The sequence below is a fragment of the Microtus pennsylvanicus genome, chromosome 4 (genome assembly GCF_037038515.1).
Source record: "Microtus pennsylvanicus isolate mMicPen1 chromosome 4, mMicPen1.hap1, whole genome shotgun sequence".
NCBI classification, from domain to species: domain Eukaryota; kingdom Metazoa; phylum Chordata; class Mammalia; order Rodentia; family Cricetidae; genus Microtus; species Microtus pennsylvanicus.
Window position 1 is genome coordinate 84,636,250 of NC_134582.1, and position 25,426 is coordinate 84,661,675.

Below are 25,426 nucleotides of genomic sequence, written 5' to 3' on the forward strand. Positions count from 1 at the left end.
GGGAACGTCCTGTTTGTTTTAAACAAATCTCCGGATCAGCAGCCAGCCTGCTCCCGTAAGAACATCCCAGGTGCCCAAGAGAGCAGGAGATAGAGATAGGAAGACTGCAAGGCAAGATGTCAATAAGATAGGATGTCAACAAAGCAGGTTAGCTATAAGATAGGAACAGGATGACTGTTGCCAGGCATCCATGCTGAGAGAGGAAACCTTTCATGCCCCCTGCCGCATTCCGATAACCACGCTTTTGCTTCTGTAAACTTGCTTCTTGCTGACACCCATGCTAAGAGGGGAAACCATTCATGCCCCCGCCTCATTCCGGTCGATCGATAACCACGCTTTTGCTTCTGTAAACTTGCTTTTTGCTCTTCCCTATAAAAAGCCCGTCCTCCAGTTGGCAGGCGCGCAAGTCCTCCGAAAGACTTGCTGCCCGCAGGTACCTGTGTTTACTCAATAAACCTCTTGCTAATTGCATCCTGTGGCCTGGTCTCGGAGTGTCCTGGTTCTGGGGTCTTCATCAGAGAGGAAAGGTCCTCTCTGAGGGTCTTTCATTTGGTGCGTTGGCCGGGAATTGAAGACCTTCACCCAGGAGCTACCGACCCACCACCGGGAGGTAAGCTGGCCAGCACCCATTCGTTAGTCTGTGTCTGTGTCATTTGTGTTCTTTGTTAAGCTCTGTACGCTCAGATCTGAGTGCTCTGAATCTGGCGAGGTAGAAAGGAACTGACGAGTTCGGACTTTCCCTCGCAGCCTTTTGGAAGACGTTCCAGGGGCGTCTGGAGCCTTCGGGGCTCAACCCGTGTCGGAAAGATACGTGGATCTGGTTGGAGAAGGGAGGTCTGGACTCCCATTGTCTCCGTCTGAAATTCGGCATTACGCCGAATCCGCGCCGGCGCATCTGTATTGTCTGTGTATTTTTGTGCTTAATATGTTCTTTGTTTTGTATATCTGTTTGTACTCGAGTCTAAATCTGGTACCATGGGGCAGTAAATAACCACCTCTTTGACCCCAACTCTATGAAAATCCAAAAGGAACGCTGACAGTCTGCCCCTCCTTTACTTCTCTAGGCTGTGCCTTGCTGAGGCTGTGCTGCTGAACTGCCCTGCTTGCTATTGCAAGGGAGGAGGGAGCAGGGCTGTGATCTCCTGCGGCACAGCCTGGAGCCAGGCCTAGGCGGGCAACCAGCCTCTGAGCAAACTTCTCAGCAGGACGCAGGGCAGGGCATGGCAGCAACCCTGGCCCAAGTCAGAGAAGGGGGCAGCTGTGGGCACCCCCTGAAATCCCTGTGCTGAGAGTGACATCCTCTCTTGCTGACCTGAAGTCCACCAGCACCGCAGGGGAGGACTGGGGGAGGAGGGCTGCCTTAGACAGTCCAAGGTGTTCCCTCCCCCTACAGCCAGTGCAAAGGTCTTCACAGCTGCTACTGGCAGTGTGAGGGCTAAAGAGGAACTGAGTTGAGGCTTTCAGACGGTGGACCAATCCTGACCTCACAAGTTCCCTGGAGGGAATTCCTCCTGGGGCCTCTGGAATCCCATTCAGAGAAAAGCTGCTAGATTGCTGTGAGTACTGAGGTGGGGTATGGGAAGCTTGTGCTATACAACTAGGAGCTCACTATGGACAGAGCTGAGACTGAAGCCAGGTCCTGGGAGGATCCCCAGTGGGGTTCCCTGTGGAGAAGGCTTGTTTTCCCTGGAAAATAAGGTGCTAGAGACTGAATGGCAGCCCCCATCTGCAAATGCCATGTAAAACCTTGTGCCAAAGATCTGTGGCCCTTGCCCAGGGGAAATAGCTGGTGCTAACGCCAGGGTCACAGAACTAAGGCCTCCTGTGGAGACACATGCCAGCCAGTTGGGTCCAAGCTGGTGCTAATTCCTCCCCACAAGACCCAGTAAGCCTGGGAACCTACAGTAGGCTATTTCTCTGGGGTTGGATACCCTATTAAAAAGCAAAGGTCCCCTAAAGAACCTGGACCTTTCCATTTTGGCAGTAGGGCAAGAGATTGCAAGTCAATATCCCTGTGGCTGTTGGTAAATGGTGAATGTGGATTCAGGAGTGGCAGGTAATGGAGTAAGCTGACATTAAAAGGGCCTACCAGCCCTGATAACATCTGTCTTCTGGGGATGCTCTATACCAGTCATCATGTGCTGCATCCAGGTAAAAGCCTCTGGTTTAAAAATTGGGAAAATTAAATTAAGTCACTTTAAATAATATGCTTATAAAAAAAAAAACTACAGATTGTTGGTTTCTATATTTCTTACTATGCAGTGTGTCCAGAGGAAAGTAAATTCCCAGCTCTGTTTAGATGGATGCAGGACTACACTGTCTTCAAGAACTATTGCTGTAAAAGGCCTGGCACAGGGCCAGGGCCATATGAACAGCCCAGCTGAGCTTCTAAGCCAGCCCATGTTTAGATCTGAATTTAACACTTGTCTGCTCACAATACTTGTGATAAGGTGGGGGCCCCGAGTTGCCCCACAAGGCAAAGATCTGCTAAAGCCTCTCACCCCACTACGATGGCAAAGGGGGTGTTACTGAATGATGAGGTTGAGTTAAAATGGCCCTTTTGACTCTTTATAATGTTTATGGCTATTTTAAAAAAAACATGGCAAAGATTCTCATTTATTATTAATATAAAAAAAAAGGTGCATTTTGGGTTGTTTTCAGATTCTGTCAATGATAATATAAAGGATGTCGCTAAGTTTTTAAGGTAATATGTTATCTAATTCTGAAAATCCACCATGCTAATGTTCAAAGTAGCTGTAAGCATAAATTGTCAAATGATATTTTTAATCTTGGTCAGGAATAAGATAAAATCTCAGAATTGTTTAATTTGCATTTCCCTGATGATTAAGGATGTTATATTTAAGCAAATTTTAAATATCTTTCAGTCATTTCAAGTTCATTTGTTGAGAATTTACAGTTTTGGTCTGTGACATAATTGTACTGAAATATTTGTTTTTATGAGGATTAAGTTCCTAAGTTCCTTAAATGTCTCATGATACCTCCCCATTCTACAGGTTGATATTACATTCCGTTGATTATATCCTTTGCTATACAAAAAGCATCTCAGTTTTAAAAATCTTATTTATTGATTGTTTCTCTCAATGTCTATGCCACTGAGGCTGTGTTTGAAAATGAATTTTAAACTTTTTTTCCTTCTATAAAAAGTTCAATATTGTTGGTTTTATGTTAAAGTCTTTAATTTGTTTGGATTTCAGTTTTGTGCATAGAGATAAATATGGATCTATCTTCATTCTTCTACATGATAATGTCTAATTAATTCTTAAAGGGAGAAACTGACAGTCAAAATGCTGGGCTCATGGCAAATCTCGGGGGGGGCTGCAAGGCACCCCACTAATTCGGCCAAGGTAAGAGAGGTTCTCCAGGGACCAGTTACAATCTATGCTCCTTAAATGATTAATAAAAGTTTACAGGCATTTTACCCAACCTCTGGAGGTCAGCAGACAGCAGTAGCCATGGCCTACATAGGACACGCAACATCAGATATAAGAAAAAGTTACAGCAAGTAGATAGGTCACAAGATTATACCTAGTAAAATTTGGAGAGACCAAAAAAAAAAAAATGTTAAACGAGGGACAGAGAAAGGGAAGTGAAAGAGAGAGAGGCGGGAAGCAAAAGAAAGATAGGACTCAGACAGATTAGGAGCCTGGGCAACAGAAGATCAAAGACAAATGAAGAGGAACACTGGAACTGAGTAAAGAATACAAACTGGACACCTTACGAACTAGAAATTTGGGAAAAAGACAAATAAATGACTCGTTCCTCCCTGGTCACTTCTGAATGTATGACCAAAGCCTTTTGTTGACCAAACGAGGGACTTTTGCTTTCGCTGCTGTTTTCAGTTCTGCAGGAGACGCAGGCTGCTTGTCTGCCTCTGCCTCTACCACGCCCTCCTCACCAGGATGACCACCTCTCCCTGCCATCACCGCTGAAGAAATCCTCACCTCCTAGCAACTGCCTTGGTGCTGTGCTTGCTCTAAAGCCTGCATGAGCTCTGACTGCTCACTCTACAGTCTTGCTCCCCTCACCCATGTCAGACTGTGATACAGCAGTCACAATGCTACCACAGATGCCCTCCTGTGACAGACTACTGCTCCTGTGCTGGGCTGACGTCGATGGACTATGGATCCTACCAGCATCTGCATAAAGGACAGGCGAATGGCAAAATGGCAGGCTAAGCTGTGCCAGGCAGAGCCGAAAATGAGGGCGAAGCTTGCCAGGGGCACAAGGCTGGCGGTCCGAGCTAAGCAGGTACACAAGACTGAAGGTAAGCGGAAGGTGGGGGCAACATTGGTGGACAGGAAGCAAATGATCTGGGCCAGTAACCTCCCTTCAGGGATGGCGGCCCGACCGGAACGCTGAACTTGTGGCTTTGATACAAGCTCTACAGATGGCAGAGGGAACGTCTATACTAACAGCAGGTATGCTTCAAAGCAATATACAGACAAAAAGGACTGTTGACATCTGCTGAAATTTTGAGCCTCCAGGAGGCCACACATTTGCCAAAGAAGACAGCCATCATACATTGACCAAGATTGAGACATCCAATGTAATGGCTAAGAAGATCATAAAAAAAAAAAAAAAATCATCCTAAGGTTTGGGATGCCCAAGATAATCATGTCCCATAATAGACCTGCCTTTGTTGCCCAGGTAAGTTAGGGTGTGGCCAAGACATTGGGGATCAATTGGAACTTAAGCTTACCAACCCCAAAGCTCAGGTCAGATAGATAGGATAAATAAGATTCTGAAAGAACAAATTGACATAATTGGCCCTGGAGACCAGCAAAAATGACTGGACAGACCTCCCTCCCTCCTGTCCTGTCCTGGGTTCAAAACACCCCGGCAATCGCTGCCACTAGTTCTGTTGCCTGGCTAGTTACCTGCTGCTCATGTATCCGCTGACAGTGGCTGACCCTGGTGATGAAATCCTGAGCTCAAGGCTTACACAGGGCAGGCACATCCGCTATAAGGTGGGCTTACATCACCTTTTAGGCTCTTCTTTCCTAGAGTCAGAACCCCACAGGGCTCTGCTCATTTTTCTTTAGGGTCTTTTGAAGCACAATATCAGACAGCAGAAGCAAAAGGCAATTCTGTTCTGTTCCTCCACTGTGTGTCTGGGACTTATTGACAGGAATTATTTTTTTTACAGTTTGAGATTTTTCCGGATCAGACCATTTTGTGCAGATAACTTCAGAGAAAAAGCAAACACACCTAAAGCTTCCTTACCTCTTGATAGGTTTTGTTTTTCTACAGGAAAATCTTGTTTTAATCTGTGGGGTTATGAAATGATATGGCTTTCAAAAGATAAACAGAGATGGTTTAATATATGATAAAATAGATATCAATGGGATGTTAAAACTTTTTTTTAATGCTGTAGTTACAAATGTAAAGCCTGAGTAAGTCAGTCTCAAAAAGATATTTATGTCCTCATTCGCTGTCCTCTGGCTTTAGGGCTTTTTGTTTTGTTTTAAACATTTGTCATTCTGTATTGCATTTTCTCTCATTGTTTGTTAAAGTTCTCACAATGGACACAACCCTGTACATTTGGATAAAGCTGATGCTACAGGATGCAATGGAAACCTGTAGATGCCATGTGGTGCCAGCTGGACCGAAACTGACTTCTCCGGCACATTCTCTGGAGTTGAGGAACAACACTCCCGGTGTCTACAGCAAAAGAGATTTGTATTCATAATACTGAACTTGCCTCTTATGAGAAGGCATCCATGTGTTTCTTAGGGCTGAGTTAAGCTCTTTGTAGTCAATAGACTATTATTGCCACAGTGTTGGGTGCTATTCTCGGGTCTACAGTGGTTCACAATGTCTACCATGTAGTTACTTTCAAGCCTCATTCAGATAATTTTGTTAAGAGCTATGTACACCCTAGAGATGTTCTACCCTCTTCTCCCAATACTGCTCTGTAAAGTATAAGTTATTTTGTCCCATCAGTTGTACTAGTTTTCATATGGCTATTGTCTGAGCAAATCTTTCAGAGGTGGTGCTCCATAACAGGAGGGGCCTGGACCTGTTGCTTTTAAAGAAAGGGAGTCTTTGTGCTACACTCAGGGGAAAATGTTACTTTTATGCTGACCATACTGGATTGGTTAGAAGATCCATGACCAAGCTTAGAGAGAGGTTAAGACAGAGACAAAGCTGTTCGAATCACAACAAGGATGGTTCGACGGATGGGTTAATAAGTCTCCCTGGTTTACAACTCTATTGTCTTCTTTGATGGGTCCCTTGATTATCTTCCTTCTGATTCGCCTGTTTGGGCCCTGCATCTTAAACCGCCTGGTCCAGTTTATAAAAGACAGGCTGTCAGTCATTCAGGCCCTAGTACTGACCCATCAGTATCACATGTTACCACAACAAGATACCGAAGTTCTGTGATTGCTTTGAGTAAAAGATTTAACTCATTAACAAAAGAAAAAGGGGGAAATGAAAGACCCTACAGACCCCCTCCTCAAAACCCGCAGCTAGCATGCTCCCGGGGGAACGTCCTGTTTGTTTTAAACAAATCTCCGGATCAGCAGCCAGCCTGCTCCCGTAAGAACATCCCAGGTGCCCAAGAGAGCAGGAGATAGAGATAGGAAGACTGCAAGGCAAGATGTCAATAAGATAGGATGTCAACAAAGCAGGTTAGCTATAAGATAGGAACAGGATGACTGTTGCCAGGCATCCATGCTGAGAGAGGAAACCTTTCATGCCCCCTGCCGCATTCCGATAACCACGCTTTTGCTTCTGTAAACTTGCTTCTTGCTGACACCCATGCTAAGAGGGGAAACCATTCATGCCCCCGCCTCATTCCGGTCGATCGATAACCACGCTTTTGCTTCTGTAAACTTGCTTTTTGCTCTTCCCTATAAAAAGCCCGTCCTCCAGTTGGCAGGCGCGCAAGTCCTCCGAAAGACTTGCTGCCCGCAGGTACCTGTGTTTACTCAATAAACCTCTTGCTAATTGCATCCTGTGGCCTGGTCTCGGAGTGTCCTGGTTCTGGGGTCTTCATCAGAGAGGAAAGGTCCTCTCTGAGGGTCTTTCACTGCCATCCTCCCAAATCCTGCGACATCCAGCCACCTCCTGGTTGATATCAAGCAGTCATTCAATGATCCCATCATCGATATGACTTAAGATGTGGGGACTCTCATCTAGAGGGCTCTAAGTTGGTCGAGGTCCCTGTCATGTGAGCCTTTCCAGGGTGGGTCAGATAGAGGAAGGTGACCCCGTATCATGCATGGCAGCCTGAGCTGAACATGAACAGCATCACTCACTGAAACAGGTGTGAGGATGGTTTCCCTTCCTACTGAGGGGTTCCAGTCTCCCCAAGCAAGTGACAGCACTAAAGTCCAAAAGCTACCCCATTTTGACCTAGAGCCAACTATCCAAAGACCCTAGGCTACCAGTCAGGTCTCACCTTCTGCTGCCCCGCCCACAACAAGGTCAAGACTGACATGTCTTGCCTTAAAGGGAAGAGGAATTAACAATGCCCCGGTCAGATAGGCAGGCTTAGACTACGGAAGTCTATCTCCTATCCAGCCCGCCATAGCACCTTCTCTGACCTCTACCCTTAGTGACATTCCATAGTAGTGGCACCAGTAGGTGCTCAGAGAGCCACACCGGTCATCTGGCAAGAGCAGGGAAATGGGGAGCCAAGAATCGTGCCGTTCTCCAGAACAGAGAATCATCTCCCCTTCTGAATCCTCTCCTCTGTGCCTTTTCAGGTGGCAGGGGCACTGGGCACACTCCCAGATCCTGAGCCATAGGCCATGCTCCCCACCACCCACACCCATTCTGCACCATCAAGGCTGCCTCTCTGCAAGGTCTAGGACATGCCAGGCAAAGGATAGGGGTGATTCTCATAGGAACCCTGAGAGAGAAAGAACCTCAACTCTTGCTGAAAGTCCCCAAAGACACCACTGACTCTCTCATGAAACGCCGTATTGTCATGACAGAATCGAAGGGCAGTGAGGAGACAAGGGCTTTGAATGACTGATAGTTCAAACACCTTCTAAATGAGCCCAGCTGGTACACGCATTCTGAGCACCCTGCAGGCGCAAAAACATGGCACCTGAATCCCATTTCTGGGCCCAAAGTGCAGGCATCCTTCAGTGGATGGCAGCCCTGGCACCCAGCTCACCCAGGCTTGCCCAGGATGCACCAGCCCTGGAAGGCCAGCTAACTTTACAGGCCAGCAGGGTAAGCTTACACCACCAGCCAGCACTCTCCCAGCTGGCCCCTGCCTGACAGCTGCCCCTCCCTCCCAGTAAGGGAGGGACTGTAAACACCCCTTGTGACAGGAGCTGCCTCCTCTTCCAAGGCTGGCCCCAGGACGGCTAGGGTTGCGGTTTATATAATCTTCAGGGCCAGGCCTGATACAGCTAACGTGAGGGCAAGGTTATGAAAAATGCATGCTGAGCCTCTGCTTCCAAAAAGAAAGGGAAAAAGAGGCAGAGATAGAAATAGAGATGGAAGGAATAACAGGGGTAGGGGAGAGAGGGAAGGGGAGAGAGAGGAAGGGGGAGAGAAAAAGAGAGAAGGCAGGCATTTTTCATTTTTTTCACTCACACACCTCATTTGCGAACAAACCAGGCTCTTAGAGCACAAGGAAGCTGCTGACGGGGCTTCTAGGCCTTGGCCAGCAGGGCCCCAAGCCACCAAGCATCACTCCTGAGTCAGAGGAAGCCCTTGCAGGCATCTGCAGCTATCACACCTACATCTTACAGGGCAAAGGAAGATGCTAATCTGAGGACAGCTGGGAGCTTCCAAGCCATCTAGAAAAGGGCCCAGATGCTGCCTTCTCTCTCACGACCTCCAGTCTCTACTGAGTCAATAAAAGTGGGTTCTGAGGACCTCCAAGGGGCAGGGGCTAACAGGACCTAGCTCCACTGCCCACTACAGTGTCTTTGTCACCGTGGGCACAACTTGGCACAGCACATAGCCAGCCTTGACCTCCAAGATGACAAGCCTCAACCTGTGACAGGTCCAGAAACAGCACCAACAGCACCAACAACACATGTCTTGCCGGACACCCACACAGGGGGTGACAATACCAGTCACCACCATCCCCAGGGCTGCTAAAGCCCTGTGCAAGAGCAAGGACACACCCAAGGACGCATTTGCGGACAGCCCACCTGTGGGTACCGACACTCACCTGCAGTTCACACCATGCCACCTCCACCCACGTCTCCGTGTCCAGTCCCTTGTAGACTGTCTTGAAGGAGCCTCGGCCCAGCTCGATGTCGAACTTGAGGAAGCGGCCATCCAGGGAGGTGGCCACGGCCTTGAGGTCGTCCTCGTCGTCCTCCTCCACCTCAGGCTCATCCTTGCGTGCGCGCCCAGGCTCGGGCTTCGCCTCGGTAGCTCCAGCGTCCTCCTGGGTTGGGGCTGGCGCCTCCTCCTGCCGCGGGCCGCCGTCGGGGGCCGGCTCGGCTGTGGCTGAGGTGGTGGTGGGATCCGGGCTTGGCTCCTGCGTGGCCGCTCGCTCCGGACAGGGGTCCGAGGGGGCACCCGAAGAGCCAGATGGCGCTGCGGGCGCGGCAGGCGCGGGCGCGGCGGGACGGCCCCGGGCGCGCTCCGCGATGAGGCGGCGCGTCTTGCAGAGTAAAAGCACCCGGCGCTGCAGGGGCTGTGGGGGCTGCGCGCTCGGCGTCTCGGCCGCCTCCAGGCCCGGCGGCTCCTCCTGGTCCGACTCCACCACGCTGCGCCGCAGGAAGCGCTGGGGCCCGAGCCGCGCAGCCCTCGCCCGCGGCTCCGCCATGCCCGCCGACCCCGTGCCGCGCCCGGCCTCCTTCAGCGCGCTGGGGGCGTCTCGGCGGCCGCCATCGCCGTCCATCTCTGCGGGCCAAGGACACACGGGCTCCGCGTGAGCGCCAGCCCCGCCGCACCTGCCTGGGCCGCGGGATGAGACAGCGCCGCCCCTGGGCCCGCGCCCTGCCCAGCCCCGCCGCAGAAGTGGCCTGCCGGGCGGTCCCCCGCGGGCTCCGGGCTCCGGGGAGCCGGACTGCAGACGGGACCCCGAGACGCGGATGGCAAGGGGATGCCCTGCTCTTCTCAGCCCCAAGCCACGAACACGGCCTGATTCGGGCTATCCCGGGGACTCCAGGAGGGACGACCTGCTAGGTGTCCCAGAGGGCCCACAGGAGCTACGGAAGGGCTACAGAGACTAGAGAAAGGGGTCAAGGCCAGCCCGGGAGCGACCCTGCTGGGCTGTCCCACGGGCGGCTGAGGAGGGGACAAGGAGGCCCGGGGCAGGGGGAAGCACCGGATAAGAGCCGGTTCCACAAAGGACGCGGGCCCGGGGCGCGCGGGGAGGGGGCTGCGGTGGCGCGGCGCGCACACAAAGGCGGCGGGCGGGAGGGCTCGATACTCACAGGGCGAGCGGGCGCTGTCCATGCCCGCAGCCCAGGGATCCGGGCGAGCGAGGCGGGCGAGGCCGCGCTCCGGGGCCGGAGTCCGCTCTCGAGGCCTCTTTGCGCTGGGGCGGGGTCCTTGCTAGGGCGGGGGTCGCCAGACCGCTCTGCTCCTGCGTGCTGCTCCCTCGGGCCGGGCCGCTGCGGGGCCGCGCTCCCGCGTGCTCCTGCCGGCTCCGCGCGCCTCCGCTCCCGCACCGGCTCCGACCAAGAGCGCGGGGAGGGCGGGGCTTCCGTTCGTCCCACCCTCCCAAGGCCTGCGCGCGGGGCGGGGCCAGACACGCCCACCTGGCTGCGCCTGAGCCCCGGCACCTGCGAGATGCTCCCCAAGGCTTCCACCTGCGGCTCCTGCCCCAGACAGACGCCGGGCCCTGGAGGTCTTTGGAAATCGTCCGCAGGACTGTGGACCCTGAGGGGCCCTATTTTCCCCGCAGGTGTCAGGCTGGAGCAGAGGATGGGCGAGGACCTTTACATCTTCTCCCTAAGGAGGCTAAAGATCCCAGCATTGCCTCTCCTAACCTGAGCCCACAGAATGGACTGCCCAACCCCTCCAGGAAAGTCCCTTTGAGTCCTGGCCTGTGCAGAGAAGGTATATGGAAGGACTATGTAAGAGAAATCACGGTAGAAGGAGCTCAGCTCACGCTGGGGTCAACGCTCACTAGTCTGCCTGTCTCCTGCTTCCAGCAGAACACAGCAAAAGCCTGCGGCATATATACCTGCTGGGTCACTAGCGATGAAAGCAACCAGCCACTTACAACACACAGTAGAGGCATGGTGGTGCATGCCTATAACCCTAGCACTCAAAAGGCAGAACCAGGAAGATCACTGCAAGTTTGAGGCCAGCCTGGGCTACACAGAGAAACCTCAGCCATCTCTACAGCTGCTGCCCCCCACACCCTCATAGATGTATGTGAAGAATTAGGGACCCTACCCACAAACCTGGGGTACAATCCAGGCTGCGACTGGTCAGTGGGAGCCTGGGTCTGACTGGGCACCATGTGTTGTCTAACTCCTGGGGGTGCTTTTGCACAGCCATGTTTATATACCTCCTATGATGAAGAACTCATTCCCTATGCCACCCCTTGGTCTTCAGAGTTCACAGCTATGAAACTACTGGATAAAGCCACTGATCTCTTTGTGAGGACTAACAGGTCCTGGAATTCCAACATATAGAATCAAGGGGTCCCTTGTATAGAATTTAGAAGCCAGGGGCTCTCTTTGTGCCCTAATTCAGGTCTCTGGACATCTCTGAGTCTGTCTTCCTGATGGGCTCACAAGTCAAGGTCATGGGGACACCCTGCAGAAAGCATCTACCTGGGGCCCTAGATACAGCTTCTGCTTTAAATGCTCGATGAGAACTGTATTCGAGGTGCCCTCCCCTTGGAGATGAGGATTCAGAGGCTGCTCCCAGGCAGTCTCTCACCTTTATCACTGCACAAGAAGGACTACAGTGACTCTGCTCTGTAGTTTTCACCTAAGCCTCCTCAGCCCTCACGACCTCAGTGCCTAAGAGCCCCCAGGTGACAAGAGCCCCCAAGGCCAGACACCTGAAGACACATCTGCCCATGCAGAGGACATGCTGTCTGCTCACTCATGGGTGAGTGTAGTGGTCATATCCTACACTGTCAGCACACAGTAAGTGCTCAGAAAACTTCAAATAAGGGAAGGAGCTCGGGAGGACAGGCCAATCCTGCTGTCCTTTTCATACCAGAGCCCATGAAGCCTTAGATAGAGAGAGGAGTCCGTGTTGCCAGTAGGAAGCGGGTCCCCAGGTCTGGGGCAGGACTCACTGCACAGGCATAGCAGTCTGTCTAGAACTCAGGTCTAGCACAGCCAATAATTCTCTAAGTCTTCCCTGGGACTATCTCAGAGGACACCCTGGTAGTTGCAACATATGGGAGGAGTCAGTTCTGGAGAACAGATCCCAGAAAGCCAGAGCGAGTGGCCAGGAGGTACCAGGAAGTCCTCCCTGAGATCTGAGGAGGAATGAGGCAGGACAAAGAACAACCATTGAACAGTGAGTGGCCTAATATGGGGGCAGGTAGGCGCCTGAGTTTCAGTCTGGGGGATGATAGCAGGGGCATGGCCATGCCACAGTGTTGTTTGGTCCTGTATCTCACTCTCCATGATAGGCATTCTTCCTGGGAAAAGCCTTGGGAAGTGGACTGGGTGGCACAGGGTCACCTACCACTTCCGCAATGACCTTACCCTGCTACAGGAAGGAGTGAGGAATCGTGCTTCCTGCCAACAATGAGGCACCCTTAGAATTCTCTGAACCGTGGGCTGAGTGTGTAGCTCTGTTGGTAGAAAGCTCACCTAACAGGAAATGAAGCAGTGATGGCTTATTTTGGCAGTCCACTGTGGGCAGTGCCACTCCTGGGCAGGTAGTCCTGGGTTATATAAGAATACAAGCTGGCCAGGCTGTGCAGCACACACCTTTAAGCTCAGCACTCAAGAGGCACAGGCAGGTGATCTCTATGAGTTCGAGGCCAGCCTGGAATACAGAGCAAGTTCCCCGACAGACTCCAACACTACACAGAGAAATCCTGCCTTGAAACAACAAACAAACAAAAAGAACACTGGCTGAGCAAACAAGTAGTGTTCCTTTGTGGTTCCTGTTTTGGTTCCGACCTCCAGGTTTCTACCGTAAACTTCTGCCTTGGCTTCCCTCTGTGTTGGGCTGTAACCTATAAACCACATAAACCATTTCTTCCCCAAGTTGCTTTTGGTGGGTGTTTGATAACAGCCACAGAAAGCAAAGTAGAATTGCACTAACCAGATATAGTGATGCCTACCTGTAATCCTAACACTCAGGAGATAGACCTTCAGAAGTTCAAGGCTATTCTTAACTAACATAGCAAATGGAGAGCAGCCTGGGCTACATGAGGCCCCTTCTCAAAAAAAAATCAAAAAAGAAGAAGAAGAAGAAGAAGAAGAAGAAGAAGAAGAAGAAGAAGAAGAAGAAGAAGAAGAAGAAAAGAAAAGAAAAAGGAAATGGAGAAAAGGAAAAATAAAGTTCTAGAATAAGGCATATAAATCAGAAAATAGCCCAAAAGTCTTCTGAGTAAATACTGATTACGAGGTAGGGCTGGCTCTCTTTGTGATCCTAGGGGCAGTTGAGTTTCAGATGACAGCTCTGATGGGCAGATGCTAGAGTTTAAAGCAGGACTGTAGGACTGTCAGGCATGCAGTGGAGCTCAGTGGTAGGATGATTAGTTGGTGAGCACAGAGACCCGGACTTGTTTTCTAGTACTGCAAAAATAAATAATGATCTATATTGAACGCACTGAGAAAGAAATAGAAAAAGAACCCCACTCACCGTAGCCCCAAAGAAACAAGATACCTAGAAATGAACCCTACCAAGGAGATGAAAGAATTCTCTAATGAAAGCTGTAAAACACTGAAAATGGCCAGGCAGTGGTGATGCACGCCTTTAATCCCAGCACTCGGGAGGCAGAGGCAGGCAGATCTCTGTGAGTTCGAGGCCAGCCTGGTCTACAGAGTGAGTTCCAGACCTAGCTGTTTCGGGGGCAAGGGGGGGGCGACAATACATTAAAAATGTCTATATTATCAAAAGACATCTACAGACTCAACATGATCCTCATTAAGGTTCCAATGCCATTCTTTCTTCACAGCCATAGGATAAACAATCCTAAAGTTCATATAGAAACACACACAAGCCAAAGCCATCCTAAAAAAATTAATAATGGCAGGGATATCCTCAGACTTGATTACAAACTATACTATAGAGCCAGAGTAACAACAACAACAACAAAAAAAACAGACCAGCACAGTGCTGAGATAAAATCAGACATACAGACCAATGGAATAGAATAGAGGATCAAGAAACAAAACAAACCCACGCGGCCACAGCCACTGATCGTCTATAAAGTTGCCAAAGGCATGCACTCGAGAAAAAAAGTCTCTTGAACAAATGATGCTGGGGAAACTGGATAGTCACATGCAAAAGAATAAAAATGGATCTTTCATCCTGCATTTAAAAAAAATCAACTCAAAATGGATCAAAGACCTTACTCTGAGATGCGAAACTCTGAAACTAGCACTGGAAAGTACCCAAACATACAAGCATAAGCCAAGTGCGGTGTACACACCTACAATCCCAGCACTCCAGAGGCTGAAGCAGCAGAGCTGTGTCTGAGCCCAGAGGAGAGAGTGAACCCCAGAAAAGAGGAAGCTCCAGATGCGTTGTAGTGGAAAAGGATGTGAACCTGGCTTGGACTGGTTCTTGTGGCTAGGGCAACCTGTGGGTGGAGTCAGTGACTGAGTCTAGAGGGAGAGAGAACATTCTAGAACAGGGGCTTATTTTTCTCTTTTTAAATGTAATTTGAAAAGAAAATGGAAGGGCGGGCAGAGTAACTTGTCTCATATACACAAGTCTGATCCTTGGCAATGCATTGACTAGATCTAGTGAGATTCCACACCTGGAATCCCAGCATTCAGGATCATTCTCGGCTACATAATGAGTGGGGGCTATCTTGGCTGCTGAAGACTCTGCCATCCCCCTCCCCAAATAAACGTGTTGAGAGCTAGGAAAATGACCCACTGGTTAGAGCATTTGTTCTTCTTGCAGAGGACCCGGTTCAGGTCTCAGCTCTTACATGGTGGCTCACAACCATCTGTAACTCCAGTTCTAGGGAATCTGATGCCCTCTTCTGGATCTCTGTGGGCACCAGTTGTGCACATGCTACATATACAGACATTCAGGCAAAGGACTCACTCACACACATAAAATAAATCAATCTAAAAAAATAATTTCCTCTTAACACATTAATGTTTTAAAGTAATATTTTATCCAGAGAAACAGAGAGAATGTGAAGGGGGAGAAGATGTGTTAGGGGTGCTCGAGAAGACTGGGAGGGAGGTTTGGGGGGTCTAAGGGAGTTGGAAGGGGCTTTAAGGTCATATGATCAAGATGCATTGTTTACATGTGTGAAATTGTAAAAACATAAAAGATTCTATTGAGAAAATAGCACCATTGACACACATGTGGTGCATATACATACATGCAGGCAAACACACATAAAATAAGTGAAAACAAATACATGCAGAATTTAAAAATGGTATTATTGAGATATCAATCAGATACTGTCGTTCATTTTTCATGCTTATACATCAGGGGCTTTTAGGACATTTACAACGTGGTGTAGCCAACACCTCTAATTCCAGAAAATGTCATTGCTCCACAAAGAAGCCCCATCCTGTTAATAGTACCCTGCCCTATGCTGTCCCCAGTCCTCAGCAATGTCAGCAAAGGCTGTCTCAAGGAATTTCTCTCCTCTGGATGCTTTAAGTGACTCACAACATCACAGCCACTTGTCCTTCCTTCACTGAGCACAACATCACCAGGCTCACTAGTGCTGCAGTACTCATGGCCACGTTCCTGCTTGAACAATATCTGAATGAGTATTATATAGGGGCATATTGATTTTTAGTGTTTTATTATATTGTGTATGTGTGTGCAGACACACACAGTGTGTGTGGTGGAGGCTCATGTGTCAAAGCACATGCATGTGTGGTCAGGGGACCACTCTGTAGAGCCTTGTCTCTCCATCCATCTTGCTGTGGGTTCCTGAGCTGGAGTTCAGTAGTCAGGTTTGGTGACTGTGTCTTACCCACTGAACTATCTCAATGGTGCTCTGTTGTTTTCCTTAAACATTTATTATGCTTATTTGTGTGTGTACCCTGTAAGGGTCAGGGAACAATTTATGGAAGCCACGTCTCTTCTTCTACAATATGAGTTCTCAGGATTGTTCCACGGGTGTCTGCCGGGCCATCTCACCAGCTTCCTGTGTTGATTTTTTAAAAATTCAAAGTATATGTTTTTGATATTTTTAATATATATGCCCTTATGGGAGTAAATACACATGTGTGGATGTGCCCTCGGAGGCCAGAAGAGGATGTCAGATCTGCGGGAGCTGGCGAGCAATCCCATGAGGATGCTGGGAAGATCAGCGAGCACTCTCAACCACTGAGACATCCCTCCAGTCCTGGTCTAGATTTTTTTTTTAAGAGCACATGTTTATTTATAGTAAATCAATAAAATAAAAATGTTTTGGGGGCTGGGGGTGAGGCAGAAGGGTAGACTATTAGCCTGTGTGATGTTCCCATGTCCACCCCACCACTTCCAAAAAAAAATTTAAGCTGTGCACAGTGTCACTACCCAAAGTGATTCCCACTGCATGGGCTCTGGTGGCCACACTCTATCTGCAGACAGCTTGTCCCCATGGGCGATGCCCAGCAAGTGCCTATCAAACAAGCAAATGTAATTGATCTCTTTTCCCCAAGCACAGAGGTATTTAATTTGAGCTGATGAGGCACACATTAAATCTAGGACCATACGTGTGCCCAGCCTCACCCTCAGTATAGAGTGAAAGACCTTAACCCCTAAATGACAGGATGAGCAAATGTCTCAGGTTCCTACCCACAACTCTTGTTGAAGGGGCACCTGAGGAAGGTAGTGTGCTCCCATCCTCCACTGACTATTCCCAAGATGCACCAGGCAGCTTCTTTCTCCAGGAACTGAATCCAGAGATCTTGAGCCCAGGGTGGGTGCTGAGAACTCAGTGAGTCTTGCAGCAGGGGATGAACAGTTATAATAAATACAGCCAACACTCCCCAGACACTCAGACGGGCCAGGTGATGAGCTAGTTTCTTCTTTTCTTTTTTCCGGGAAAGCCTTCATATCACCCTGAGGGTCACTTAGAGATGACACAGGTATAAGGAGGGAGCAAGGCACTGAGTAGACACCCACCTGTAGAGAACACCACCCAGCAGGTGTTTACCTGAAGGACGGAGGGCTTGCCACACCACCCTGAAGCTGCCACAGGGCCATCCCCAGGCTTCTGAGAGAAACCCTTAGCTCCCTGGAGGCTTTGTTTTCAGTGCTCTCTCCTGAAGACAGGCAGACAAACTGTGGAGACCCCTCAGTCCCACCCTGACCGCGGGCAACTCCACCTGCTCACTGCCCTTGAGAGCGTAGCACTGTGTTTGTGTGAGTTCCCCTTAGCCCTGCCGCCTGACACAGCCCTAGCTTGTCATGTGGCCTCTGTCTTGTCCCACTGCCCTTAAATGGAGGCAGCCGTGCAGACTGGCACAGGCCTTCTGGAAAACAGTTTATAGCCGGGGCAGCAGTCCATCCGAACACGGTTCTTACCGTTTAAGTCAGTAATTCTGTTTGCAGAATTTGCTCCGGTGATGCACAGTGATGGACGAAGGCATTCACAGGAGGATTATTTATAATAAGCCCTGGAAATCACCAGGAGCCACAGCTGGAAAATGGTTCACATGATCAAGTATGTCTGAGCCCTATAAGTGCTGTCTGTGGAGGTTTGCGATGAGAAACCGGGACATGACCAGCATGGGATGGGGAGCTAGGAGGGATTATAGCAGCGTACTACCCACCAATGCTTCTGATCGCTGCACTTTGGGCCAAAGCAGTGCTAGTCTGTATCTTAAGAAAAGGAGAATTCTGCCTCTCGCCAGATGTGAAATGCAGTAGGATGTCTATAACGAGCAGCAGATACCCCAAAACTGGAGTGGAGGCTCGTGGACCAGATCCCAGCACCTCCTCCCATTGGTTGTGACTCTGGATATATTCATCAATTCCTCTGAACTTCTGCTTTCTCATTAATCAACAGGGACAACTGAAGTTGTGAGTGATCCGACCCTCACCCCCTGGAATTATGAGCACCCCTAAAGGGGTCAGAACATGAGGGAGGGACTGGCTGGGGTGTGTGGCTCTGATGGTAAGTGCTCACCTTGCAAGCGCAGGGACCTGAGTTCAGTTCCCCAGCACCCCCATAAAATCCCAGACATGTGGTTTATTATCCCAGGACTGGGAAAATGGAGAGAAGAGGATCCCCGGAACTCACTGGCCAGCTAGTCCAATCTAATTGGTGAGCTTCAGGCCAATGAGAGACCCTTCCTCAAAGAGGCAGGCAGTGTTTCTTCAGTGTTGTATAGCTGATCTCCACGTGTAAACACACACACGTGCACTCATCCCCAACCCTCTACACACATGATAAAACAAAGAAAAAATGATTTTGACTGCTGCTGAGGTGGCATCCTGTGTGATGAGGACAGCATGGGGGCACTGGAGCAGGCTTTCTTTTGGACTCCAACTCTCAAACACAACATGGAGACTTCTTATTAGTTATGAATGCTCAGCCTTATCTTAGCCCTTTGTCAATCTGTTTCTCTTTATGTTTTGCCTCAGGGCTTTTTATCTTTCATTCAGTACACCGTACTTTCCTGTTTCCTCTGTGTTTAGCTTGCTGGCAGCTGCTTGATGCTTGACTTCTGGCCCAGGACAAACGTCTTCCTTTCTTTCTCCTTCATTCTCTTCTCTTTCTCCTCTCTCTCTCTCTCTCTCTCTCTCTCTCTCTCTCTCTCTCTCTCTCTCCCATCTTGGTCCTCCTATTTATTCTTCTGCCAACTAGCGCCACCTAGCCCTCTACTGCCTAGCTACTGGCCTGGCCATTCAGCTTTTTATTAGACCAATCAGATGCCTTAGGCAGGCAAGGTAAAACAGAAACACATCTTTACATAATTAAACAAATGCCGCATAAACAAATATAACACAGCTTTACACAGTTAAAGTAATACTCCACAATAGTCCATGCTTACTGAGTTGAACTCATTTGACTGCAAACTCAGACCTTAACCAGGGCACACTGGTTCTCTTGCCCTCATCTTCCTGGCCAGGTCTACTCACAAACAGATGATTAGTCATCAATTCAGAAGAACTATCCACTATACCAGGGACAAACCTTTATCTCCCTGTTTCTGGAAGACGTGGAGGCCCATGGAGACTCTGGTATACATGGTCACCACAAAGCCAGCAGTGTATATGTACAAAGCAGAAAAGGCCAGGGAGCAGTAAGTCTCAGCACCTGCTATGACAAGGTCTATTAATTCCACTGGGCAAGAATAAGACCACTACCACAAGTTTTGAGCCAAATTTGAAACAAGCTTTATTAAATTACTGGCCAGGATGGTGGACACTGGCCAGGTCCATTCCCGAGATTCCCAGAGAATAGCCTCGGATTACATTAGTCTGGGGCTTATAAGGGTAAAACCCACAGGGCTATGTATTTCCTGCCTTCGTCCAATCAGAGGCAAGCATATATCCTGGCATACTTCCTGCCTATGTACCTCCCTCCTGTGGTCAAGCACATCCTGTGCAGCTGCAACAACCGACCTTGTTTACAGAAGTGAAGACACTGGGTTTGTTATCTCACATGAGCATCAGCCCCCAACACTGCAGGAAGTTGTCTGTCCGTGGGCAAGTGGGGCTCACAGGCTAAAGGCGTTTTTGTTTTATGATCTCTTAAGCACAGTAATTAAAATTTAAAGCATAACTTCAGCCATAATCCAGACTGGCCTGAAACTACCTGTGTAGCTGAGGATGACCTAGAATTCTTGATCCTTCCGCCTCCATCTTCCAAGTGCTATCTGTATGATAGGTGTGTGCTATCTCCATTTACCCCATGCATTTCCTCAGGGATCAAACTCAGGGCTTCACATGTGTTTGTAAAACACTCTACGGACCGAGTCACCTTCTCCACCCCATTTGTCTATTTTTTTAAAATTACTATCTATTTTATTAGTGTTTGCTGCCTGCATACCTGTGCACACGTGCAGTGCCCTTGGAGGCCAGAAAAGAGTAATGAGACCCCCAGAACTGGAGTTACAAATGGTTGTGAGCTGCCATGTGGGTGCCAGGTCCTCTGAAAGAGCAGCAGCCAGTGCTCTTAACTGCTGGGCCAATTCTTCCATCCTCCCACTTAGATCCTTGAGAAAAGGACAACTCTTTATATCTTCGCTGTCTCCTAGTCTGGGGTCCCAAGGTCTTCTCTGGGCAGCATCCCTGCTGCCCCAGGCAAAGGATGCCCACCAAGTGACTGGTCATATGACCTACTCTTTTACCTTTATGAGCTCTGGGTTGGGTGCACATGAGACCTGTTGGTGTCTGACAAAGGCCTCATGTACACACAACTTTAGCTGAGTGAGCTGGGGGCTTCCAGAGACAGACACGGGCACTTGGGACTGAACCTGCTGGAAAAACACCAGAAGCCAGGCAAGCTACACACATGCTAAGTGGAAAAAACCCCTCTGCTGTCTTAAGGAGGAGGATGCAGCCCTTGCAGGTCGCTGGATTCTAATTGGAAACTTGGGCTGAGAGACCCCTGCTGGCCCAGGTCTGAGTCAGACAGCCTCTCACAGCTGGGGTGACAGCTTGTCTGTGGCCCTGAGAAAACTGCCCTGGACAGTAAGACAGTCTGTGTGTGCTAGGAGGACCTGTGAGGGTCAAAGTTGTGTTTTAAGTTTTAATTACTGTGCTTAAGCTATAAAACAAAAACGCCTCTAGCCTGTGAGCCCCACTTGCCCACAGACAGACAACTTCCTGCAGTGTTGGGGGCTGATGCTCATGTGAGATAACAAACCCAGTGTCTTCACTTCTGTAAACAAGGTCGGTTGTTGCAGCTGCACAGGATGTGCTTGACCACAGGAGGGAGGTACATAGGCAGGAAGTATGTCAGGATATATGCTTGTCTCTGATTGGACGAAGGCAGGAAATACATAGCCCTGTGGGTTTTACCCTTATAAGCCCCAGACTAATGTAATTTGAGGCTATTCTCTGGGAATCCTGGGTGTGGACCTGGCCAGTGTCCACCATCCTGGCCAGTAATTTAATAAAGCTTGTTTCAAATTTGGCTCAGAACTTGTGGTAGTGGTCTTATTCTCATCCAGTGAATTAACACAGTCTCAGAGAGATAGAGAGGGTGGAGAGAGAGAATTGACAGGATATGAGAGGCTCCTAAGCATCAACGTTTTAAAAAGTACAAGTTTAACCATGAAAGGAAAGTTGCAAACTGAACCTATAGTGGGTGTCTCCGCCATGCTGTGTTCTAACTGCAGTGTTGAACAGAGAGAACACCGGGAGAAGGCTAGGATACACCCATCCTTTGCTGGAGAGGGGAAGGGCAGTTATCACCCATGAACACTGAAAGTCACAAATCCCCGCTCCCCCCCCCCCGCCTTCAAGGCCTCCATCATTTAGAAGTGTGTTCTGGATCCTGCATATCTGGGCTCAGTGGAGGATTCCACTCCAAACCTTTCCCTGCCTCATCCCGGGCTTCACCTTCTTCTCTGAGTTCTACATTTGGGGCTTCCGTGGTCTCCACACCTCACTTCCCAGGCTCTGCTTCATTGCCAGTGGCTGTAACAAAATACCCAAGTTGGGGTATTTTAAAAAGAAGTATATTGGGCTGGAGAGATGGCTCAGTGGTTAAGAGCATTGCCTGGTCATGAGTTCAATTCCCAGCAACCATATGGTGGCGCACAACCATCTGTAATGGGGTCTGGTGCCCTCTTCTGGCCAGCAGGCATACACACAGACAGAATATTGTATACATAATAAATAAATAAATATTTTTAAAAAAAGAAGTATATTTGCCTCATAGTTTTTTGGGGTTTTTATTGTTGTTGTTGTTTTGTTTTTTGGCAGGGATATTAGCAGCATGGCATCCACAGATGCTGGCCTTGCTGTGTCATAACATGTGGCAACAATGAACAAGCTAGCAAAAGACAGTGCTTTTCTAACAAAGCCACACCTCTGGCAACCCAGTCTACATTAATCCCTGAGTGATTAAACCTCATGTAAACCAGAGCCCTCAGGAGCCATTCCATCCGGAAAGCCCCATTCTTCCTGCTGCTCCGGAGACTAAGTTTCCAGCCCACAGACTTTGGGGACATATGCTAACTTTGGTGTCTGGGCAGCCAGGTCCCCAGCATTTGACTTGTGGGGTGGAGCCAACACATTACTCTCAGGCAGTCTTAACCCACCCACGTGGGAGTCTCTAGTGGAGAGTGGGGTACAGTGACCCAGAGGGAACCACAGGTGTGCAGCGGGGGAAGGGACTGGTTCCAGAAAGAGGCTTTTTCACAATGAGCTCATTGCCCTGAGGCCAGGGTAGGGTGTGCTTTCTTCCACCCAAATGCAAAGTGATAGCATCCAAGTCCTCCTATCTGGCTCTGCCTGTAGAGCAAGGAGAGTTCGCCCAGGTGCTCTGCATCCAACCTGGAGGTCCCAGTCAGATGCCAGGTCGTAGGGGGCATTCTAATGTCCAGCAGGTTCTGGCCAGCACCGTCTGGCCCAGGGCTGCCCAGATCTGGTCCCTGCGCTGACCTAACGTCCCGCAAAAGCCACATGAAGTAGAACCTCATGTCTGCCTTCTAGATGTGACAACAAGGCCAAATTATGTGACAAGTCATCACCACCCAGGTCACATGCTGGCACCCAGAGAGCAGACAAAAGCTGAGGGCCTGGCTCTGGGCCAGGCTCTACAGTCACCAAGCTCCTTGGGCCTCAGAGGTTAGGGAGGAACTGAGCTCTGACAAGTGAAGGCTGTTTAAGTGTGGCTGTCAGTGTGGGGCAGGGCTCCTAAAATAGCAGTCCCCCAGCCCCCCAACAAGATTCTGTAGGGTTAGCGAAAATGAAACAGAGCCACGGTATTGACGCTTTGCTTCTGTTTTCCTCAACCTTCCTTTTGAAGGGTTTCAAACTCGCAAGAAAGGTTGCAGGTTGGGAGAGACTGCTAGGTGCTTAAGAGTAGACACTGCTCATTTCCCAGCACCCACTTGGGTAGCTCACAACTGTCTGCAACTCCAGCTCTAGGGGATCCGATGCCCTCTTCTGGCCTCTGCAGTGACCTGCACGTGTGTGCGCACATACACACACACACACACAGAGTAATAATAGTTAATAATTTAATTGTTGTGAATATTACTTTCACTAGGCAAAGACGTGTGTTACATTTGTTTATGTTGTAGAATATTACTTTAACTAGGCAAAGATGTGTTACATTTGTTTATGTTGTGGAATATTACTTTAACTAGGCAAAGATGTGTTACATTTGTTTATGTTATGGAATATTACTTTAACTAGGCAAAGATGTGTTACATTTGTTTATGTTGTGGAATATTACTTTAACTAGGCAAAGATGTGTTACATTTGTTTATGTTGTGGAATATTACTTTAACTAGGCAAAGATGTGTTACATTTGTTTAGGCTGCATTTGTTTTTTATGTAAAGGTGACTTGCTTTGCCTGCCTAAGGCACCTGATTGGTCTAATAAAAAGCTGAATGGCCAATAGCTAGACAGTAGAGGGATAGGTGGACTTGCAGGCAGGGAGAATAAGTAGGATAAAGAATCTAGGTTTGGGACGATAGAACAGAGGCAGAGGGGGAGGAGACACCAGGGAGGTGCCAGGGAGGTGCCAGCAAGACACCAGGGGCCAGTCAGTCAGACAAACACAGAGGAAGGAAGAAAGCAGGATATACAGACTGAAAGAAAGGTAAAAAACCCCAAGGCAAAACATAGATGAAGAAAAACAGGTTAAATTAAGTTATAAGAGCCAGTGGGACAAGCATAAGAAAAGACCAAACATTCATAACTAATAATAAGTTTCCATGTCATGATTTGGAAGCTGGTTGTTGGCCTAAGAGAAAGCCTGCTACAAATAATAATGATGATAAATTTCTTTTTAAGAGATATTGTAAGATATTTAGGCCTTTTGCTCTCTTTTTCCAAGTTACTCCCGTATCCTGCAATATTATAGTAGGCTCCTGAACTATAGTTATGCCATCTCAAGAAAGTATTCCTGCAAAGGCTATCGTTGATGTTTTTTATTTTAGCCATTCTGACAGGTGTAAGATGGTATCTTAAAGTTGTCTTGATTTGCATTTCCCTGATTGCTAAGGAAGTTGAGCATGACCTTAAGTGTCTTTTGGCCATTTGAAGTTCTTCTGCTGAGAATTCTCTGTTCAGCTCAGTGCCCCATTTTATAATTGGGTTGATTAGCCTTTTACGATGTAGTTTCTTGATTTCTTTATATATTTTGGAGATCAGACCTTTGTCAGTTGCGGGGTTGGTGAAAATCTTCTCTCAGTAAGTGGGTTGCCTTTGTGTCTTAGTGACAGTGTCCCTTGCTTTACAGAAGCTTCTCAGTCTCAGGAGGTCCCATTTATTCAATGATGCCCTTAGTGTCTGTGCTGCTGGGGTTATACGTAGGAAGTGGTCTCCTGTGCCCATGTGTTGTAGAGTACTTCCCACTTTCTCTTCTATCAGGTTCAGTGTGTTTGGACTGATATTGAGGTCTTTGATCCATTTGGACTTGAGTTTTGTGCATGGTGATAGATATGAATCTATTTTCATTCTTCTACAGATTGACATCCAGTTTTGCCAGCACAATTTGTTGAAGATGCTCTCTTTTTTCCATTGTATACTTTTAGCTCCTTTATCGAAAATCAGTTGTTCATAGGTTTGTGGATTAAAGTCAGGGTCTTCTATTTGATTCCATTGGTAGACTTCTCTGTTTTTATGCCAATACCAAGCTGTTTTCAATACTGTAGCTCTGTAATAGAGTTTGAAGTCAGGGATGGTAATGCCTCCAGACAATCCTTTATTGTATAAGATTGTTCTGGCTATCCTGGGTTTTTTGTTCTTCCATATAAAGTTGATTATTGTCTTCTCCAGGTCTGTGAAGAATTTTGATGGGATTTTGATGGGGATTGCATTGAATCTATAGATTGCTTTTGGTAGAATTGCCATTTTTACTATGTTGATCCTCCCAATCCAAAAGCAAGGGAGGTCCTTCCATTTTCTGGTGTCTTCTTCAATTTCTTTCTTCAAAGACTTATAGTTCTTGTCAAATAGATATTTCACTTCCTTGGTCAGGGTTACCCCAAGATATTTTATGCTATTTGTGGCTATTGTGAAAGGTGATGCTTCTCTGATTTCCCTCTCTGCTTCCTTATCCTTAGTGTAAAGGAAGGCAACTGATTTTTTGGAGTTGATCTTGTATCCTGCCACATTACTAAAGGTGTTTATCAGCTGTAGGAGTTCTTTGGTATGTATACTATCATATCATCTGCAAATAACGAAAGCTTAACTTCTTCCTTTCCAATACGAATCCCCTTG

The 25,426-nt window shown here is 48.5% G+C and overlaps 1 protein-coding gene across 19 annotated transcripts in view; it reads right to left on the reverse strand.

The window, feature by feature from the left end:
* The window catches only part of Wnk2 (WNK lysine deficient protein kinase 2), a 114,697-nt gene extending 104,174 nt beyond the window's left edge, over positions 1 to 10,523 (reverse strand). For all 19 annotated transcript variants that reach the window (XM_075969700.1, XM_075969698.1, XM_075969694.1 and 16 more), the window contains exons 1-2: positions 10,383 to 10,523; positions 9,164 to 9,846 (exon numbers count right to left, since the gene is read on the reverse strand). In XM_075969700.1, coding sequence (XP_075825815.1) covers positions 9,164 to 9,844 — 681 coding nt within the window. In that variant the 5' untranslated portion in view covers positions 9,845 to 9,846; positions 10,383 to 10,523. The remainder of the gene's footprint in view (positions 1 to 9,163; positions 9,847 to 10,382) is intronic.
* Positions 10,524 to 25,426: the final 14,903 nt, after the last annotated feature.